Genomic DNA, 20,161 nt, shown 5'->3' with positions numbered 1-20,161 from the left:
GGAGTGTGCTTAAAACAGGCATGTTCGAAAAGTATCACGAAAGCGTGATACCGTATAAAATGGCACTTACAGTACTTCACACAAATGTGCCGCTCAGAGGAAAAAACAAAGTTAGAGAAACATCTCTACATGCCTGCCTATGTGAAGTGCACTACACATATAACTTCAAAAGTCACAAATTCACAACGTTAGCTAACTCAAATCAAAATCATAGGTCATAGAACTCAGGCAAGCGTCCGAAGACTACCTTACCGATCACAAATCATAGGACTTCAGTAAGCGTCCGAAGACTACCTTACCGAACACAAATCATAGAACTTCAGTAAGCGTCCGAAGACTACCTTACCGAACACAAATCTTACCCAAAATCTCAAATGTCCAGATTCCAACTGCCAAGGTCTTGTGATCGAATCAGCCAAACGGCACTTTCCCAGCAACGCAGACGATCGAAAACTCAGTCGGAGACCGGGGCCACCTGGAAGGTCAGATCGGAAGGAAAGGAAGAAACACCGCGGGTGCCAAGACTCGGGTCACTCGGTGGCAGCGTACACGTCCATGGCGAGTTTCCAAACCTTCGTCACGACCTCTCCTTCGGGCATCCGAGTCGCCGATGAGTCCCTTCGTGGTCGCCAATTTGTAGTAATCAGGGTTCCCAAGGCCTACATGCTCCGTAGATAACCCACTTACTTTCAAGAACTGTTGGCACGGAAACTGTAAAATTCAAAGAACAAGTTTATTAAGACCCCATGGGGTGGTGGTACACTCATACAGCACCCTTCGGTAATGCAAGAGGTATCACACCGAACATCGGTGTGACTCGGTCTTTTATACAGTTTACAGGTAATAAAAAGGACAGGCGGCACAAAGTTACAGAACATTATGTACATATATGGTCATGTTTTGGAACACTGCCAGCTCATTGGAGGGTTTCAAACCCACTGGTCAGTTTGCGGCACATTCCTAAGGGGTAACTGGTCAATGGGGACTGCGCATGTACAGGCTTGACCATTACTAAAAATAGCCTGTTGCTGGGCAAACTGAAGTGGTCAGTGGTACGGACAACGGACTAAAGGCCATGCTGGCCACGAGGCCGCTCATGATCTAAGATGGCCGCCGCACACACAAAATGGCGTTTTCCGAGTATGGCCAACTTTAACAGAAAACGTGTAGCTACAGCTAAGCGCTAACTCGGCCATCGTCAAATTACGACACGGGGATTGTGCCACAACGAGGACCATCTCGATTTATGGATAGGAATAGCAACTCGCCTATCAACTCGTTTGATCGCTGTAACGGTATCTAAGATGATTGAACGCGAAAAAGGAATAGATAAGGTAGTTGTAGTTAGAAAAGATGAGGGTGGTAGGGGAGAGGCAATGTGTTGTTCAATTAAGAGCCAGGAAGGAACAAGGTCAGGAACCGAGGAGAGCCAATGAGCCCCCTGCGAGGCCAAGAAAGCAGTTTGATATTTCTCCCAATCAGGAAAGTTGCAACCACCCATATCATAAGGTTTCTTCAGATATTTATAAGCAATCCGAGCTCTCTTCTCATTCCAAAGAAACTTGGAAGTAAGGGAGTCCATCGTATGAAAAAAAGAAGAAGATAGTTTGACAGGGAGCATGGAAGATACAAAATTAATAATAGGTGTAATCATCATTTTATAGTTTGAAAAGGGCCCCACCAAGAAATATATTTAGGAGACCAGGTATCTAAAAGCTGTCGTACTTTAGTAATAGTTTGAGCCTCATTGTACGCAACAGTATCATAAAGAGTACTACAGAACCAGATCCCTAAGTATTTAAGCTGTTTAGATTGCCACTTAAACCCTGCAGAACCCATATGAGCTGGAAAACAATAAGCATTTAAAGGAAACATTTCAGTTTTGTCCTTATTGAGGGTATACCCAGAAACGCCAGAAAAAAGGGAGATGATATCTGAAATCGCGGGAATGGCCCGTTCAATGTCTTCCGAAAAAATAAGAACATCATCTGCGTATGCAGCAGTTTTGATACGACGTGAGCCAAAAGTAAATCCTTTAATGTCTGGATGAATGCCAATCAAGCGAAGCAACGGATCGATAGAAAGTAAAAACAAAAGAGGGGACAAGGGACAGCCTTGTCGGTTTCCTTGGCAAAGATTGAAAAAAGAAGAAGTGGAGCCATTTACTCTAATATTCGCCCTTGGCTGGGCATATAAGGACATAACCATATTGGCAAACGAGTCTCCAAAATTATGTGCACAAAGAACCGCATGTAAAAAAGGCCAAGAAACCTTGTCGAAAGCCTTCTCGGCGTCTAGGGCCAAGGCGGCAGCTGGAAGGTGAGATCGTTTAGCAGCACCCAAAACATGACAAAAGATACGAATAGTGTCCCTCGCCAAACGCCCCTTAACGAAACCCGTCAGAGAGGGGTGAACAAGCTTAGGAATAAATGATTATAAACCCTTAGCCAGAATCTTGGCAAAGATTTTCGCTTCCATATTTAAGAGAGAAATAGGACCAACATTTTTGGGGTCCGAGTGATCCTTGCCCTCCTTTGGACTTACCACAATGGTGGCATCCACAGCCGATCCCGAGACCGACCCTTATTGGATGAAAGAGTCAAAGAGAACCTTAAGGCGAGGAACAACCATGGAAAGAAGTGTTTTATAAAACATAATAAGAAAACCGTCAGGCCCAGGAGCTTTTCCAGACCGAGTAGATTTAATGGCAGAAATGATTTCCTCAGATGTAATCGCACCACCTAACTTCTGACTATCTTCAGTGGATATCGATTGAAGAGGAATCGTTTTCAGAAACTCCTGGCAGTGAGCAAAAGAGGATTGATTGGTGGGAGTGTAGAGTTTACTATAGAAATCTCTAAAGACATCAAGAATCTCCTTGGTCTGAAATTTTGTAGACCCGGAGCTATCGGTAATTGAGGAGATTTGCACGGATTTGAAATTGGAATACTGAAATTTCAACGTCGCAGCCAATATTTTACCTGCACGTTTTTTTAACAATAAACGTTTGGATTTCTGGGCCTGAACCCCGATGTGAGCCCTTTTAGTAACAATAGTGTTGTAGGAATATTTCAGGTTCTTAATGTTTTGCAAATGGTTTCTATCTTTAGAGCGACGGAAGAGAAGTTCCTGTTGTTTAATTTCATCTGCTAAGACCTTAAGGTCTTTTTTAGCGGCAGCATTCCTCCTAGCCATACATTGAATAATGGAACCACGAAGCGAGCATTTAAACGCATCCCACAGAACTATTAGAGAACTAACCGACCCATCATTATCAGCAAAGAAGTTCTTAATGTCAGTCATTAAGGCCTGAACCTGGGACTCATCATAAAGAATTTCTGTGTTTAATCTCCAAGAACTAGGACCTTTTTTCGTAGCAAAGGACGAAAGAGAGAAGGAAACAGCTGCATGATCAGAAACAAGAATAGGGTGAATGAGTGGGGAGGATGAAGCTTGAACAAAGAGGTAGTCGATACGAGAAAAGCTAGAGTGTGGAGAAGAAAAGAAAGAAAAATCACTACCAGTAGGATTATGAAGCCGCCAAAGATCCTGAAGTTGAAGAGTAGAGCACATGCTCAACATTTGTTTATGTGCTTTAGAAGAACGAAACTTAAAGGCAGAATTCCTATTCAACAAGGGGTCCATAGGTAAATTAAAGTCACCACCAACAATTAAATTGCCCTGATTTGGAGTGTCCACCAACTTTTTTGAAATCGTGCGCCAGAACACCGGATCATCACAATTTGGAGCATAAATATTGAAAACATATAAGTCATTAGCACCATTAGAAAGCCTAGACAATAGCCAGCGCCCCTCAGAGTCATGTTCAGCAGAGACCTGCGATAATCCTGAAGTTTTAGAGATCAATGTAATCACACCATTCTTTTTACCAGAGGCATCAGAACAAGCAACATCAAGAACCCATTCTTTCCTCAGACACAAAGCCTCTTTGTAAGAAATTTTTGTTTCTTGTAACAATACCAAGTCAGAAGAAAGAGATTTACAATAAGCTAAGATTTTTGATCTCTTTACCGGGTGATTTAATCCTTTAACATTAAGGGACACAACATTCATGTCAGGCATAAGTGTGTATAGACCAAAAATTCAGTAACAAATGGGTAATAGAGGGAGAAAGGGCAGTAAACATCAAACAGGCAAATACCAACGTTAAACAAGAGAAAGGGAAAGCCGTCCCAGAAGATCCAAGAGAAAGAGGAGAGAGGCAAAGGGGGGAAAAAAAGAGAGCAGAGAAGACCCACCAAGGGAGGTCTAAAAGAGACCAAATTCATACCAGGGGGAACATGGGAAGGGAAACAGGAGGCCACCGGGAGAGAACACATGATCAAGCTTATAAACCCTATAGTATATATGATATAAAGAACAAGGCAAAGAAGCATACAATGTAGTAAATTGGCAATAAATATAAAACACCGCATTTCAGAAATTAACAAAAGCAATTATAAGTGTCTTAAAAGTACAGAGATCATCTACAATCAATTGTAATAGCAAAAGTACATAATAACTATGTGCAAAACATAACAAGGAAAACTGAAGGAAAGAGAAGCAATATCACCAGAAACAACATATGTAAATAGGAACAATACCTAATAACTCATATAATTCATCAACCAGGTTAAAACTTGTAGGTAAATGAGGAGTACAATAATAACAATACTGCAATAAATGTACCACATAAATGATAAAAGGAACATTAGAATAAACAAGAAAAATGAAAACTATACTAAGAACATAAAAAGACTAACAAGAAAAAATCATCAGTATTTGAGAACAATCAAATAAAGAACTACAAAGCACAGACGCAAAATGCCAAAATGTAACAATGGATATGAAAAACAAAATAAAAACACTGAACACCAAATGAACTAGAGGAAGTGTCAAAGAAGTAGTGAAAGGAACCCGCAAAACAAGGTACCAATCAGGGGAGGGAGAAAACATCAGCCGAGTGATAAAAAAAAAAACAAGACCGAATAGGAAGATGAGAAAAGAGGTCAAGGAATCTACCTATATACCAGACATCACAAATAACTGCCAAGCTAGAGCAGATAAACGACAAACCGTCTGAAAAGGACGAGAGACAACAAAAGACAACATATGTGTCTAAGGACCATGACTCAAGGCATAAGGAACTACGACGTCGAGAATGAGAAAACACAACACCTGAAAAGATGGAAGGAGCCAAAAACAACATGTAACACTGAAACAGTGGCACATATCGGACGGAAAGATATAAGAAGTTATAGAAACAAGACACAAATAGAATCAAGATCCAGAAGGAGCAGGAGAAGAGTCCATCTGCAATTCAGATTGATTATCCCAAAAACTGGAAAGATCAGAAGGTTCGTCAAAAATGTTGGAGCGGCCTTTGAATGTAATACGAAATTTGGAGGGACCAGCAAAAGAAAAAGGGATATTCATGTCCAAAAGATATCTCCGCAGGTTAAGAAACCCCTTTCTACGAATCACAGTATCTCTGGCAAAATCTTGAGAAATAGCAATTCGATGGCCCTCCCAAGTCACGGATTTGACCTTCCTCATGTGAGCCAAAATTTGCTCCGAATGTTGGTAACGCAGTGGTTTAAAAATTACCGCTCTTGGACCTGTCGCAGATTTAGACCTGAAGGAAGGAACACAATGAGCCCTCTCAATCTCAAAGTCTCTCAAAAATGAAATCTGTAAAGTAGCAGGAAGCCATTGAGATATAAAGTCAACCATCGAGGAAGCTGACTTCTCCGCTTCCTCAGGTAGACCAAAAATTCGTAAATTACTTCTTCGGTAACGATCTTCCTGCTCCGTAAGGTCTCTCCGTAGAGCAGCCATTGAGCGTTCCATCTGTTGAAGAGACCGTGAATGTTGGTGTGCAATATCCTCCACACCACTAATCCGAGACTCCGCAGCATTGACCCTAACAGATAGTGCCTTAAAGTCATTCCTGATAGCCGCCACTTCAACTTGTAGAAGGTCAGTATTAGTCTTAGTAGATTGAGCTATATCATGAACAGCATTGAGACGCGATAGAATGGTATCCAAAGTGGTAGTAGCATCCTTCGGAGAAGATTCTGGAGTAGGAGAGTGTTGTTTGGATCTCTTGAGAGGACCTTTGGAGTCTTTGTTAGTAGCAGGAGGACCCATGTTGTCCGCCATAAGAACAGCCCTCGTTGAAAGATCAAAAAAGCACCTGAACAACTATGCCGAGATAAAGAGAGCAAAGCAGGTGGAAGAAAAATAGCAAAAATGGCAACTCACAACGGTACCTTAGGCATAATAACTGAATAAATGCCAAAATAATGACCACTGGCCGTAGTAGTAGAATTAAAATGGCCGTCAATATCAAATGAGGGAAAAAGAAGACATTGAATATCCCTCAGAGAGTCAAGGAAAACAGAATTCCAGATAGCCAACAACGTCGCAATCAGTTTGAACAGACCACATATCGAAGTAACCACAAGGCAGAAGCAAAAGAGCAGACGGAGACCACTGATGCGTTACATAGGGACACCCCAGGCAAAGAGAGTCATGGAACTAACAGCAGGCGATGAAAACGCTGTTTAAAATCCAGAAACTTGAAAACAGTGGTAAATGTCACCTCATAGCATCAGAAGCGCAGTCCCCAGGAGTTTGAGCCCCATGGTGAGGGTTGTAGTTTTTCACAAAAGGTTTCTGAAAGGGAGTTCAAGATATTTCAAAACATCTTTATTTTCATTTGATTTCTTAAAGTTGATTCTTCATAATAAACAATCCAGACTTCAAAATACATTGATGTTTTGTCCAATGCATTTCGGCTAGGTCATAGCCTTCGTCAGGGACATGCTCTACAATTTAAATAATCACAATTAGGAATACTTCAGAGGCCATATATATCACACATACTATCTAATTTCTATCATTAGATAATCCAATGTTGAGGCTCTAATTATCATGTGATTGGAGTGAGTTATCCAAAAAACGGAGGTGAATGGACTCTGTGAAACTAATTAGCGTTTTTAAAAAAAACTAATCAGCGTTTTAAAAAAGTTGTGTAAGTGTCCCTTCACCAACATGCGAGTGGTGAACTGTGCGCTAAAGTATAAAATAAGTAACAGCATACTGTGTTCAAAACCAGGTGATTGAAAATGACTTCGAGTTGCATTCCTTTCGAAACCGGCATGTCAGAAACATACAAGCTAGTTCATTCGGGGTAATAACAACCTGTGCGCAAAGCCAAGTGGCTGAAAAGATTAACAAGTGACCGCGAGTGACATTCATTCAAAACCCGACATGTGAGAAGGGCTTGGTGCACGCTTACCGGTTAAAGGTAACTCCTGTTCCCAAACGCCATTCCCTAGAGGTGCTGTTTACCGACTGTGGTCGGGCGTGTGAATTAAATCACTACGTAAATCTATGGGTATAGAAAGCGGACTGGGTCCGAAAAGATTGTATAATGCGCCCATGTTGAGCTGGGTTGAAAACGTAAACATCGATGTTAAGTAGAAATAAAATCAAATCACGAGTCGGGCTCTCTGTCCAAAAATGCTGTGATACGTGATTGAGCTAATGGTATGCCTTGCATGGGAAAGTTATAAAATGAAAATTAGAAAATGAAAATTAATGAAAATAAAATGTATCATTATCAGTGCATTCTGTGAAATTATGAGCCAAAACATTTCAGTCTATGCACAGCAGTATGTGAAAATGTCATAGATGTGTCACCATGTACATTCATTAAAGAATAATCATAGTAAGAAAAATGGAATTAGTGGCAATTATTCAAAATCATGCAGATACATATAATATTGTCCATCAGAAAATGAACTGTTATCATAGATAGCAGCTAAATTCAGTCCGATCGTTCATACCAACTGGTTTCAAGGTTTCCAATTTGAAAATCCAGAAATTTTCTCTTTGTAGAAGAGTCTTATGATTGTCAACCCCTTCTCGTTTTTTCACCACTTCCAAGATGGTGTATCTGAGTTGGCTGATATTGTGTGAAGCTTCACAAAAATGATTAGCCACTGTCGATTTTGTGTGTCTATTGCGAATGTTTGATTTATGCTCATTGAGCCTGATCTTTATCTTCCTCTCAGTTTTGCCCACATATCCCTGTCCGCATGGACATTTCAATAGATAAACAACATTCATTGAGTCCCGTAATTTATCTTGTATCCTTTGCTCGGGTGGGTGATGCTAACTCCTCTAATTATGCTATTGCAGTGACTGCAGTTATGACAAGGTAATGTTCCGTGAAAGATTTCGCTGATGTTCTCTATCCTTGGTTTTATCATGTTACCCAAGTTTGTTCCTCTCTGATAAGCGAATAAAGGTGATTCCTTAAAGATGCCATTGAATTCTGTCTCTTGAGACAATATCAGCCAGTGCCTCATGATGATGCTCTTGAAAGGTTTACTTTTTGTTGTGTATTTTGATACAACCACAATTCTTGTGTTCTCCTTTTTGGTGGCTTGGATCAATAGTTCCTTTCTGTCTTTCTGAGCACATCTGGATTTGGCATCATCCAGTACTTTCTGAGGATACCCTCTCATTTTAAATCTCAGTTCCATCTCCTTAATTCTGGTCTCTGCCATTTCCGGTGGTGATACAATTCTTTTCACTCGCAACATTTGCGAATATGGCAAATGTTTTTTCAAAGGATCATTATGGAAACTGTTGTGATGCAATAAATTATTGCGATCCGTCAATTTGCGATAGATGTCTGTTTCAAACTGAGATCCTTTCCTACGTATTTCCACATCTAAAAATGTGATTTTAGTTGTGTTCATCTCTGATGTAAATTGAATGCGTCCATCGCGTGTATTCAGCTCATTGATAGCGTCCCTTAGTTCAGATTCCAGGCCAGTCCATATTATGAACATATCGTCAATGTACCTTAATATGGTTTTAGTCTTGGATTTCCAAGGTTCTTGACTCAGGATATGATTTGTTTCGAAATATTCCATGTACAAATCCGCATAGACAGGAGCTGCCGAGTTTCCCATAGCGGTTCCAGTTAGTTGTAAATAGAATTGCTCTTTCCATCTGAAATAGCTATGAAAAAGTGTGAATTGTAATAGTTCCATTAGGAACACCTTGAAATCCAGTTCCATCTCTGTGTTGAGCAAAGCATGCTCAATTGCTTCGATACCATCTTGGTGAGGGATGGATGTATATAAAGATTTAACATCCATGCTACATAGTATGATCTGTTCATTCTCTTCCATCTGGATCATTCCTAGCTTTTCCAAAAAATGGGTCATGTCCTTCACAAATGTCTTCATTCTCATCACATTAGATTGTAAGTGTCTATCCAACAGTTGCCCTACTGGTTGATGTATGCTTCCAACCGTTGACACTATGGGACGAAAAGGAGGATGCTCCAAGTCTTTATGTATCTTCGGTAACATATGTATTACCGGACTTCTTGGATGATTGATACTTAAAAATCTTTTGGTTCTCTCATTTATGGTTCCGTCATCAAAAGCTTTGTTTATGATATCCTTTAAGGTTTTTGCAAATTGTTCAGTGGGATTGTAATCCAAAGGTAAATACACTTCTCTATCCCCAAGATGTTTCTCCACCTCCTGTTCATAATGTGAAATATTCATCACTACTATGGCTCCTCCTTTGTCAGCTTTCTGACAGATTATGTTTGGGTTATTTGCAATTCTCCGGAGGGCATCCGTCTGTTTTTGAGTGAGATTGTGTTGTCTTGTTTTAGCCTTAAAGCTCAATTTGGCTAGTTCTAACTTAACCAAATTCTCAAAAGTGTCTAAAGTTTTATGGGACACAGGTGCCTCATATGTGCTGTGTGGTGTTAATCCCAACAATTGATCTTCTTTATTGTCACTTCTCTCTGTTATGACATTATCAAAAAAATGTCTAAGGCGTAGTTTCCTCATTAGTTTATAGAAGTTAACTTCCAACTCAAGTCTATTCGTTTCAGTGGTGGGGACGAATGACATCCCTTTCTGTAATGTTTCAGTAGAAATGTAATCCAGTTTAGTGCTTGAAATATTGATGACTAAGTTATTCATGTCGTGGCTTTCTTGGGTTTGTCCTTCTTTTTCTCCGCTGTTACACTCCTGGTATTTGGTGGTTCCTTGTCTTTTCCCTTTGCCCCTCCTGGGTCTTCTTTTTCTTGTTGGCCCTCCTCTAAAAAAGGTTCCTCCCTTCTTGTTTGTGCCAAGTTTTGTACCAGACCTGAACTCCCGGGGAGCTGATTGTCTCTTGTTGGTTGTTGTTGTGGTTGCTGCCGAGGTCTTCCACTTGTTCTGGGTCTTGAGGATTGATCACTACCGGTCGATGATGTATCCGTGCCCTGTGTTTCTGGCTTATTCTGTCTACGGCGGGCATACACCTCTGCCCATGTGTATACCTCCCCGAGTTTGTAATCCACAGTGTCCCGTCGTAGCTTCCTAATTTTTCTATCATTTACCTCTTGAGTGTGTTTTGTCAATTGGACATTAATGTCCTCCAATATCTTTGCCCAGTCCTCCGATGTTGTGCTTTTAGTGAGTTCCTCAGTTACTGTGTCTATTTCTTTTTGTAACTCCTCCAGAATAGCAGACAGTTCTTCGATAATTAGAAGGATGAGGTCCAAAGAACATTTGTTCAGGATAGCGAACCACTTTTCTTTGAACTTTAGTGAATTTTTACACAATGAGGGCTTGAGGGCAATTCTCAAGCCCCTAGGAATACGAAGTGCTCTGTGGTATTTTACCAATGTACTCGCATGAAGTCTTTGATTAATTGCCCTTTTTGACAGATAGAAAAGTTGTCTGATATTTTGCTCTTTATTTCTGTGTGAAGTAGTCTCTGATGCTTCCTCGTGGATTAAAGAATAAATACGGGTCGCCTCATCAGCTGAGAAGGCGAATGTATCTGCTCGTTGGTCTGTGATATTGAGAATATCCTCGTATTGCAAAACTGAGAGGAAGATAAAGATCAGGCTCAATGAGCATAAATCAAACATTCGCAATAGACACACAAAATCGACAGTGGCTAATCATTTTTGTGAAGCTTCACACAATATCAGCCAACTCAGATACACCATCTTGGAAGTGGTGAAAAAACGAGAAGGGGTTGACAATCATAAGACTCTTCTACAAAGAGAACATTTCTGGATTTTCAAATTGGAAACCTTGAAACCAATTGGTATGAACGATCGGACTGAATTTAGCTGCTATCTATGATAACAGTTCATTTTCTGATGGACAATATTATATGTATCTGCATGATTTCGAATAATTGTTCACGTTTTCAACCCAGCTCAACATGGCCGCATTATACAATCTTTTCGGACCCAGTCCGCTTTCTATACCCATAGATTTACGTAGTGATTTAATTCACACGCCCGACCACAGTCGGTAAACAGCACCTCTAGGGAATGACGTTTGGGAACAGGAGTTACCTTTAACCGGTAAGCGTGCACCAAGCCCTTCTCACATGTCGGGTTTTGAATGAATGTCACTCGCGGTCACTTGTTAATCTTTTCAGCCACTTGGTTTTGCGCACAGGTTGTTATTACCCCGAATGAACTAGCTTGTATGTTTCTGACATGCCGGTTTCGAAAGGAATGCAACTCCAAGTCATTTTCAATCACCTGGTTTTGAACACAGTATGCTGTTACTTATTTTATACTTTAGCGCACAGTTCACCACTCGCATGTTGGTGAAGGGACACTTACACAACTTTTTTAAAACGCTGATTAGTTTTTTTACAGAACGTTTTTTTAAAAAACGCTAATTAGTTTCACAGAGTCCATTCACCTCCGTTTTTTGGATAACTCACTCCAATCACATGATAATTAGAGCCTCAACATTGGATTATCTAATGATAGAAATTAGATGGTATGTGTGATATATATGGCCTCTGAAGTATTCCTAATTGTGATTATTTAAAGTGTAGAGCATGTCCCTGACGAAGGCTATGACCTAGCCGAAATGCATTGGACAAAACATCAATGTATTTTGAAGTCTGGATTGTTTATTATGAAGAATCAACTTTAAGAAATCAAATGAAAATAAAGATGTTTTGAAATATCTTGAACTCCCTTTCAGAAACCTTTTGTGAAAAACTACAACCCTCACCATGGGGCTCAGGCTGTGACCAGCGGACGTTACTCAATCAAGGGTCACGCATTTCTATTGATTACTTGTACCCTGAAGGAGGGTACACCCTGGAGCAAGCAACAGCTTTTTGTAAAAAAAGAAAGAATTACAGAGTGCAGGCGTGAAATAATTATCTTGTCCCCAGGAGTTTGCCATAGTGCCTTGTGCAGAAAAACCGAGCGACGCCACCACAGGAAACAAAATGGTGGCCGCTTGTGAAATCCAGTGAGTAGACCTGCAAATCACTGGAAAATGATGTTCACGCCGTCGTCAGCGATATCTGCCCATTTCAACACATTCCCGGCACATTCCGACATGAATTGCCGTGTTCGGACAGGAAAGCGTCGCTGAAAGGGATTCCAAAAGCGTCCTGACAGCTGCTGCTTACCCGGAGCTCAAGCGCTGACCGCCATCACGTAGCGGAGCGCAAGCCACGCCCCAGGAGGAATCATCTCTTTAATTTATAAAGATGCTATTGGACACCAGTCAAGATGTTGAAGCTTAAGGATGTGGCAGAAGCTACGTGCAGGATATGTGGGGAGCTGGCAGACAATGATGCACACATGTTCTTTGAATCCCCGGCTGTGGAGACCTGTTGGAGAGGTGTGGATAAAGTTTTGAGTGCAATCCTCGAATGAGGGACAAAGGTAGGCCTTGCATTGGTCTTTTTGGGATTAGAAATTGGCAAAGAAGGGGGCAAAGAAAGCAGTCAGAAAATCGCTGTACTGTTTAATATTACTAGTAAGAACTGAAATTTGCAAAAAAAATGGACACCAGTGGAACCCAGACTGCATTGAAATAGATTGCCTCGGTTAGGTATGTGAACATATTAGATATGGCAAATGGTAATCCGAGTAGGGCAAGGTTTTGTGCACGGGTGGAGCAATAAAAGTAGGGGATATGATGATTATACCTGGAATCATTAACTGTGCGTGGGCAAGTACCCATTTACAAAAAGATAATCATAAGAGACGGATGTGATGTGGCCGAGAGGATGTTGGGATGACACCCGCTCCTGAGTTTTGAGATTTGCGAGATACATCTTGTGGTAATTTAAGGGAAAAAAGGGCTTCTGGATACAACTATTTGAAATAATCTATTTAGTACTAAATTGAGAGAAAGAGAGATCCCTTCAAATAGTTTTTGAGGGATTTGTTGAAATATCTGTTTTTAGCTGCATGAATGTGTTGCAGCTGGACAACAATTAATAATAATTATGCAACAGACCAAGCTTTCAGTAGGATAATACAATGGGTAGTCCTAGCAGCAGGGCATTAAACACAATGCTAAGGAAATTTCTAGTCCTAAAGGAGTTAATGGTAAATACAAACATAGCTTGAAATATAAAGGATCATTGGTTATCTTTATACAAAGACGCCATCTGCTTCAAAAGTTCACTTTACTTGTTAATTGTTTTGTATTGTAATTGTATTTATATAGTGCTTTATAAACATGACAAGAAGTGGAAGTGCGTTTGTAAATGAGTAAACCGCTTCTCCTTGGGAGTGCACTGGATGTAAGTTTGTGTTTCGGTCACTTTGATCATATCCTGTGTGAGGATCAAAGTTGGTATGCTTTGGTGTTTGACAAATTCTCTTCTAAGTACCAGTGTAATGCCTACTTATCTTCATGGTGTTTTATGCCTGATAGCCCATGCATCAGCTGACCTTAAGAGGCTATGTCGGTACTTATATTTTGTTGAAGATAGTGACAATATTACACGAACTATAGAAATGGTTATACTATATAATTCCATACTATCTAGTCAATTCATTCCTAAAACATCTTGGTATACAAAAAAAGAAATCGCTCCCAAGCTGTGGTAATAGGATGGAACACTTTCAAACACTTTAGGGTTACACAATAACATCCGCCATGACTTGGCATTCCATAAGCGCTGCGATAAACTTGCCAGCCTTTACCATGGAACAATGGTGGCAATTCGGCTTCATCACAAAGGTGTGCTAGAGCTAACTGAGCATTGCTATGAACTCCTTACCTTATAGCCTTCCCTTGTCATCCCTTCAGTGTGAGAAGAGTTAGTTATTCAGTGGAGCAGTCACCTGATTGGTTAACATCCCTTTCTTTGAATTCCCTTTCCGAAGGCTGTGTTGCCTTCCAGCCTGACGTCTTCCTCTCTACATTGCCCCTAATAATCTTCAGTTCATATCTTTATGCTGAAGCCCAGTCTCTGTTCCCTCTTCCTAATCGCATTTGTGTGTGTTTTAACAATCAAAATATTATTTGCCTCTGTGATCTTCATGTGAATTTATAAGGTAAGCTCTTACCGGGTCGCAGCTCCAAGAAAATCACCCACAATCAGACACATTTCACTAGAGGGTAATATTTGCAAAATATCTGCACCTCATAAAAACGTGTCCCTCCAAAACGGGTAACAAATATGTGCATGTAAATGTCCTGTAAAACCTACAAAGAAATAGGAAATGTATCTGAATACTCATCACAGAGGCACGAGCATACTACAGTGGTTTCATATTGTCTCGACTGGAAGTTCAAATGCCATTTACTGGACCCCAATCTAAATTTTCATGAGTCTTACTTTGTCATTGTGTATCCTGATTGCTTGTCCCCCGTTCACAACTTGATAAATGATACCTTTGGTCACCGTGCGGAGTCAACCCTGCTTTAAGGCGTTCTTCTATGAACCTGTATTCTGACACATTGCTTCTGTTTCTGTGCCTAGGCCGCTCTACCTTCCAGTGCGAGTTTTCATCACTGCTGAAACCTTTACCCTGTCCAGTAATATCATTGTGGATACAGCCACCTTCCTCCTGAGGTATGTGGAACTTCTATATCCTTAAAGTCTTTCAGTGTTTGCCTTTGCTTAGAATGTGCTACACACGTTTCTGCACCATAGAGCTGGGAGTTATAGTATTCCTACTTTGGAATGGGTGGTGATGTACTCCTATATATTTGCAGGCATGAGCCTCACGTAATAGTGCAATGGATGTCTGGGACAGACGTTTGTGCTTTTGCAAAGACATGACTTGATGAGAGTAGTTTTGAGCTATTTTTTGTGCCCAGGGGATATTGCTTTCTTCAGTTGATCAGTGCAGAACATCTGCCTACTTTGAAGTGGAAATTGTTCTTAATGTTATTGACTCCTTGGCCCTGCATGCACTCTTGCCCTTATTATTATTGTAATTCCCTGAGTGTCTGGTAAATTACCCTAAATCTTCCACCATTTTACAAGCCTTTCAGAATCATCTGCAATTGCTGGCTGCTGATTTTAATTCACAGTTATAGATAGACAGTAGAAGGTGAGCAGCTGAGTCAGAGGTGTCAAGCCCACCACCCTTTTTGTACAAGGATTTTGTGACAGTACTGCCCTGATATTAGTGTTATTCCTCCCATGTTTTTGTTTAGGTTTATTAACAGAGCCTATCATATAAGAACATATGGAATATAGAATTATTTTTATTCTTGTCTTTCACCAGAATGCTGCATGTGGGGAGAAAGGGCTCCAAGAGAGGCAGTGTGACATAGGTCATCACACTGGAAATGTGACTGATCATCGGACAAACTAACCTATAGAGTTCAAGGATTCATCTGATGTGTCACTATTCCCAAGAGCATGTGAATTATCTCATGTCAAAAGTTGTTCAATGATCATGAGTTCAACAGCACCGGTTTCGTTCAAGCTTCGAGGAAGCACTTAGAGGGTTTCAAAAAACAAACTGCCCCTATTTGTGTATCACATTTTTCTTTATTTATATTTATTACAAGCAATAGCATTTAGAACAAATGCCATTCATAGCTACAGCTCGATACATCTCCCCCCAGATTCCTCATTTTTAAATTCCTCCAGACGTTGGACTGCAACCAGAAATTCTTCACACAGTGTTGGCTCCCTAGTGGTGCTAGCTAGTACCAACTCTGTTCCCTCGTGGCTGTCCCTCCACTAGATGTGACAGCAAGGAGCCACATAAGGCACTCCCGAAAGCTGTGATATCAGTTCCTGTTTTTCCATGCCCTATGATGGCAGCTGAACAGCACTGCTATATTTAAAACCTTTGAAATTCTTAATTTTCGGTTAGATCGATGTGAGAAAAAGTAACATGTTATTATTTTTTTTAAATCATGCAAGGTTCGGAGCTGACATATTACATGCTCCGTGCAACTTTATATTTTTGCAAACAAGGGAATGACCTACTATAGTATCAGTCCTTCCCTGTAAGGTATACTTCTTTTTCTTGCCGCAAACGGTAGGTAAAAGGCAAAGACCATAGTTCACACAGAAAAGCGCTACCCAGGGGTTCAAAGCGGCCTATTGGGTAATGTTTCATACAGGAACTGAATTGGAACAGTGAGAAAGGAAAATATATAACCCCATGAATTAGCCAAACAGCAGAGTCAGTTTACGCTACAGAAAAGGGCAAAGGGTCTATTTTTTCTATGTGTAGCAGAGTGTATATTGCATCTTTCATGGACATAAACTGCTGTTTCTCAGTTAAATTAAATGGTAAAAACAAAGTAGATGCATTCAATTAATCCCATAGTACTTTCCCCTTTTTTAGAGTTTGCAAAGTCCATGCGAGTTACATCACAGAACGCAATTGATTTTGCCCATGATATAATAGAGACACATCTTCTTGTATAATATCTATAACAGAAGAAACAATATTATCTAAAGTGTAAATGCAGGAAGATAGCTTACTAATACTGATGTCGACAACAGCAAGAACCTTTTCTAAGTTTGCTGGGTCAATTTCCCGAAAACGAGATGCAGCTTCAATTTGCGAAAGTTTCCATATTTCATTGTAAGTTGTGTAAATGTATCTCTTTGTTCTAGGAACTCTGGGTCCCAAGACAAAGTTGGCCAAATTAATGTTATTGGACAACAACGATAAGTGTTGTTTAACGGACGAAAGTGTAGAGTGCTGCAACCACTGTTGACATAATTTACCAGCCGAATAGGTTGTTACTGAATGGGTATCTGGAAATATGGGGCGGGCGTGTCCTGCATAAAACCGAAGGTAGTGTTGTGAAAACGTAGTTGGCAGGCACTCGAATGTGTCTGCCAAACTAACCAACCCAAAGTATCCAGTTCAGACATTTTAAATGTGTTATTTGGAATTACATTTTGTAATGTATCAATGGTATAATTTGTGTATGAGCGCCAATTGTTATTTTCAGCTATAGAGGGAATGGCAGGGGCGTTCATTTTCTTTGCAGTGGCCAAGCCAAAACAAGTTGTTTGGTACACTGTATCATTTAAAAACATAATTTGTGCTGGTATAAGGCAGGCACGATGTAAGGCTTCACTGCCTTGCACCTGACAGTTTTTAGAACCCCAGATCGATTTCAAATCAATGGTGGCCTTCCAATGATCATAAACCCTTATTGACAGCTCATGTCTAAAAGAGTTAGAATAAATGAATTTAGTATGGGTTAACATGACTTTGGGAGTTGAAGAAACATTCAATTTAAAATAATAGGACTCAGGAAAAGACCTGTCAAAGTCTGTGAAGTATGTAAATTGTCTTCTAAGCGTTTTTGAGCTCCCTTTCAAAGGAGTAGGTCAATGTTCCCATTGTGTGTAATTAACTACAGGTCGTAATGTATTAGTCTTATGTAGGAAATTATGCCCATAATGTTGATAACAGAACAAATCAGCATAAGTGCCAGAATTCAAATATAAAGCTGCAGCATTAAAATCAGCATAATATTTTAAATCTGAAAACAATGTTTGTACTGCATGCACATTCCAATCATCTGAATGTATGTCCTGTGTTACCACATCACCCATCCAGACACTAAAGACGTATGGATCGTTCATGATTTCCATCTGCCATTGGACTTGGAAATCCACTTTATTTCAGAAGATACCATCAGCAACAGGGAACGCTGAAATGGTAACAAGAGTCTGCTCACGTTTCATGGCGTGGGAAGATAATTGGGGGGCAAAATACCATCAACCAAGTTCACAGCTAAGCGTTCTGGTAAGTAGTGACCTTGATGAGTAGGAAAAACACTGTCACAAAATCAATTGACATGAAGAGAAAAATTAAGCTGAGCACCAACCAGATGTATGTCCAGGGAGGAACTAAGTAAGTCTGCTTAAACCAGGAGAGAAAAATAGTGAATTTGGTAGGGCCAATTGAGGAGATGGAGGACGAGTCATAAGAAAAACTGCCATGATGTAAAGGACTCTCGGGCAATCTATGCAACGACTCACTTGTGGGATATTCGTATTCAAATTCCGATTTGCTGGAGGAAGCTGGGGGAACAGGCAAACGGTCAACAAAAGGGTCCATCTCGATGACAGTGTTGTTTGGTGAATTGAAAGTTGCGCCAACCCCAGGTTCCCTAGAAATTGTGGGGCAAGAAACAGCAGGCTTCACACTATTCAGAATCGGCCAGATTTTGTAGCTTGCCTGTGAGAAGTTGGCCTGGTATATGATGACCACTAATTCTAGTGAGCACCTTGTACCAGTCCAAACGACCCTTATGGTGATTGGTTGTAAGTCAACCTTATAGACCAGCTATCCTAATGGTAGCGTGGACAAAGCAGTCTTAGGCTAAACTCAGAGGGCATGTGAAGCCAGCTGTTTTACCATATGCAATCCCTTTTAATACCAAATGAAAGGACACCACACAAGTTATATATTATAAAATATATGTATTTATTTCTAGAATAATCCCCTTAACTCTTTATGAGCACCAGGAGCACAAGCGTTAAACAAAGGACACAGTATAATATACAATAAGCTGCACAATTATGGATAGGCCGGGTGGCCACTCAAACCATATATTAAGAAAGTGGTATAAGTACCACGTCTCGAACAATGAACAGGCCTAGGGCCTTAGGAATCGCTGGGCCTACACTGGACTAACGAAGGTTAGGTCGGGAGAGGCCCACAGGATACGGGTGCAGAGTCTATAGGCAACCGCGTTTACCATGCAAGTCAATGGTGCTCAAAAATCAGAAAGTTACAGGTTTCGGAGACTTTTGACTGGACTAGAATTTAGCCACTTAAAACTAGGACACTAGAGGTGTAATCCCCTATGGGAGCACCGGAGTTAGCTCTTTACCTCACCCACAGGAAGCGGGTGCATAGGTGCCAAAGTGTGTCCGGTTTCGTTGTGGAGTTCTATGGAGCCTGTAGATGAAGATGCTGCAGGCGGCCAGGAGAGAAGAGTCCGGTTGGATCCAAGGGTGGATCGAAGATGTAGAGTACCTGAAAGCAGAGGGGACAGAGTTCAGGTCACTAGCCAGTGACCAGCGAGGAACCAGGAAGGAACCAGGCGATGTCGGGTTGCAATCAGGTGATGTCGAGGTGTTTGTCTCCGCTGCCACGTGGACCAGGAAGGATCGAGGATGACCAGCTGGTGAACACCAGCTGTCCCACAAAGGCTCTTGCTGTCGGCGGTGTCGGTACTCGATTCAGTCACCAAGCCTTGGCAAAGGCAACCCACGCAGGATTCAAAGATGTCTTCTTGATCGGACCGGGAAGGTCAGATCGATGGCTCCTTTTCAGGGGAGCTGGGGCCAGTCTGGAGCAACCAGACCAGCAGTGTAGTTTCGTAGTTTCGTCGTCACAGAGGCCACTAGCCAACGGGCAAGCGACCGGACAATGCTTCGAGCAGGATAATGCAAAAGAGCCCCACGCAGCACTCAGCGAGTGTGGAGAGGTGATCTTTGGTGCAAAAGCTGCTCGGGGCTGGGGCTTCTCGTACCCCAAAGCACAGCGTCGAGGGAGCCTCGGGAGCTGCACAGGAAGCACTTCGTCGACTTTTCAAGATGGCCGGTCCCACGTCTCTCGTCGCCTCCACGGGTCTAAGCTTTGCTAGGACTGTGGATCGGGCTGTTGGAAGTCTGGGAGTCCAGGTCTTGTCGGTCTCGGTCGTTCGAGCTCCGGCGGGAGCAACGGCAAAGAAAGTCTTGTCGCGCTGATGGTGCCTGCTTGCACAGGGTGGCCACTCCTTGACCACAAGGGAGATTCTTCAGTCTTCTACGTCGAGTAGGATGTCGAAGGGTCCAGATGTATGTTTCAAAGTTTCAGTCAGGATGATCTAACTTGCATTGGCACAGCTCC

General features: G+C 41.3%; 1 protein-coding gene across 1 annotated transcript in view; it reads left to right on the top strand.

Annotated features, from left to right (window-relative positions):
- LOC147665684 (autophagy-related protein 2 homolog A-like) overlaps window positions 1–20,161 on the top strand; it is a gene marked incomplete at its 5' end in the record, with an annotated part of 884,401 nt that overhangs the window by 580,232 nt on the left and 284,008 nt on the right. Inside the window, one exon of the mRNA XM_086949597.1 lies at window positions 14,806–14,898. Coding sequence (XP_086805723.1) covers window positions 14,806–14,898 — 93 coding nt within the window. The remainder of the gene's footprint in view (window positions 1–14,805; window positions 14,899–20,161) is intronic.

Source organism: Lissotriton vulgaris, unplaced genomic scaffold (genome assembly GCF_964263255.1).
Source record: "Lissotriton vulgaris unplaced genomic scaffold, aLisVul1.2 SCAFFOLD_672, whole genome shotgun sequence".
Lineage (NCBI taxonomy): Eukaryota > Metazoa > Chordata > Amphibia > Caudata > Salamandridae > Lissotriton > Lissotriton vulgaris.
This window is presented reverse-complemented; position numbering and strand designations above follow the sequence as displayed.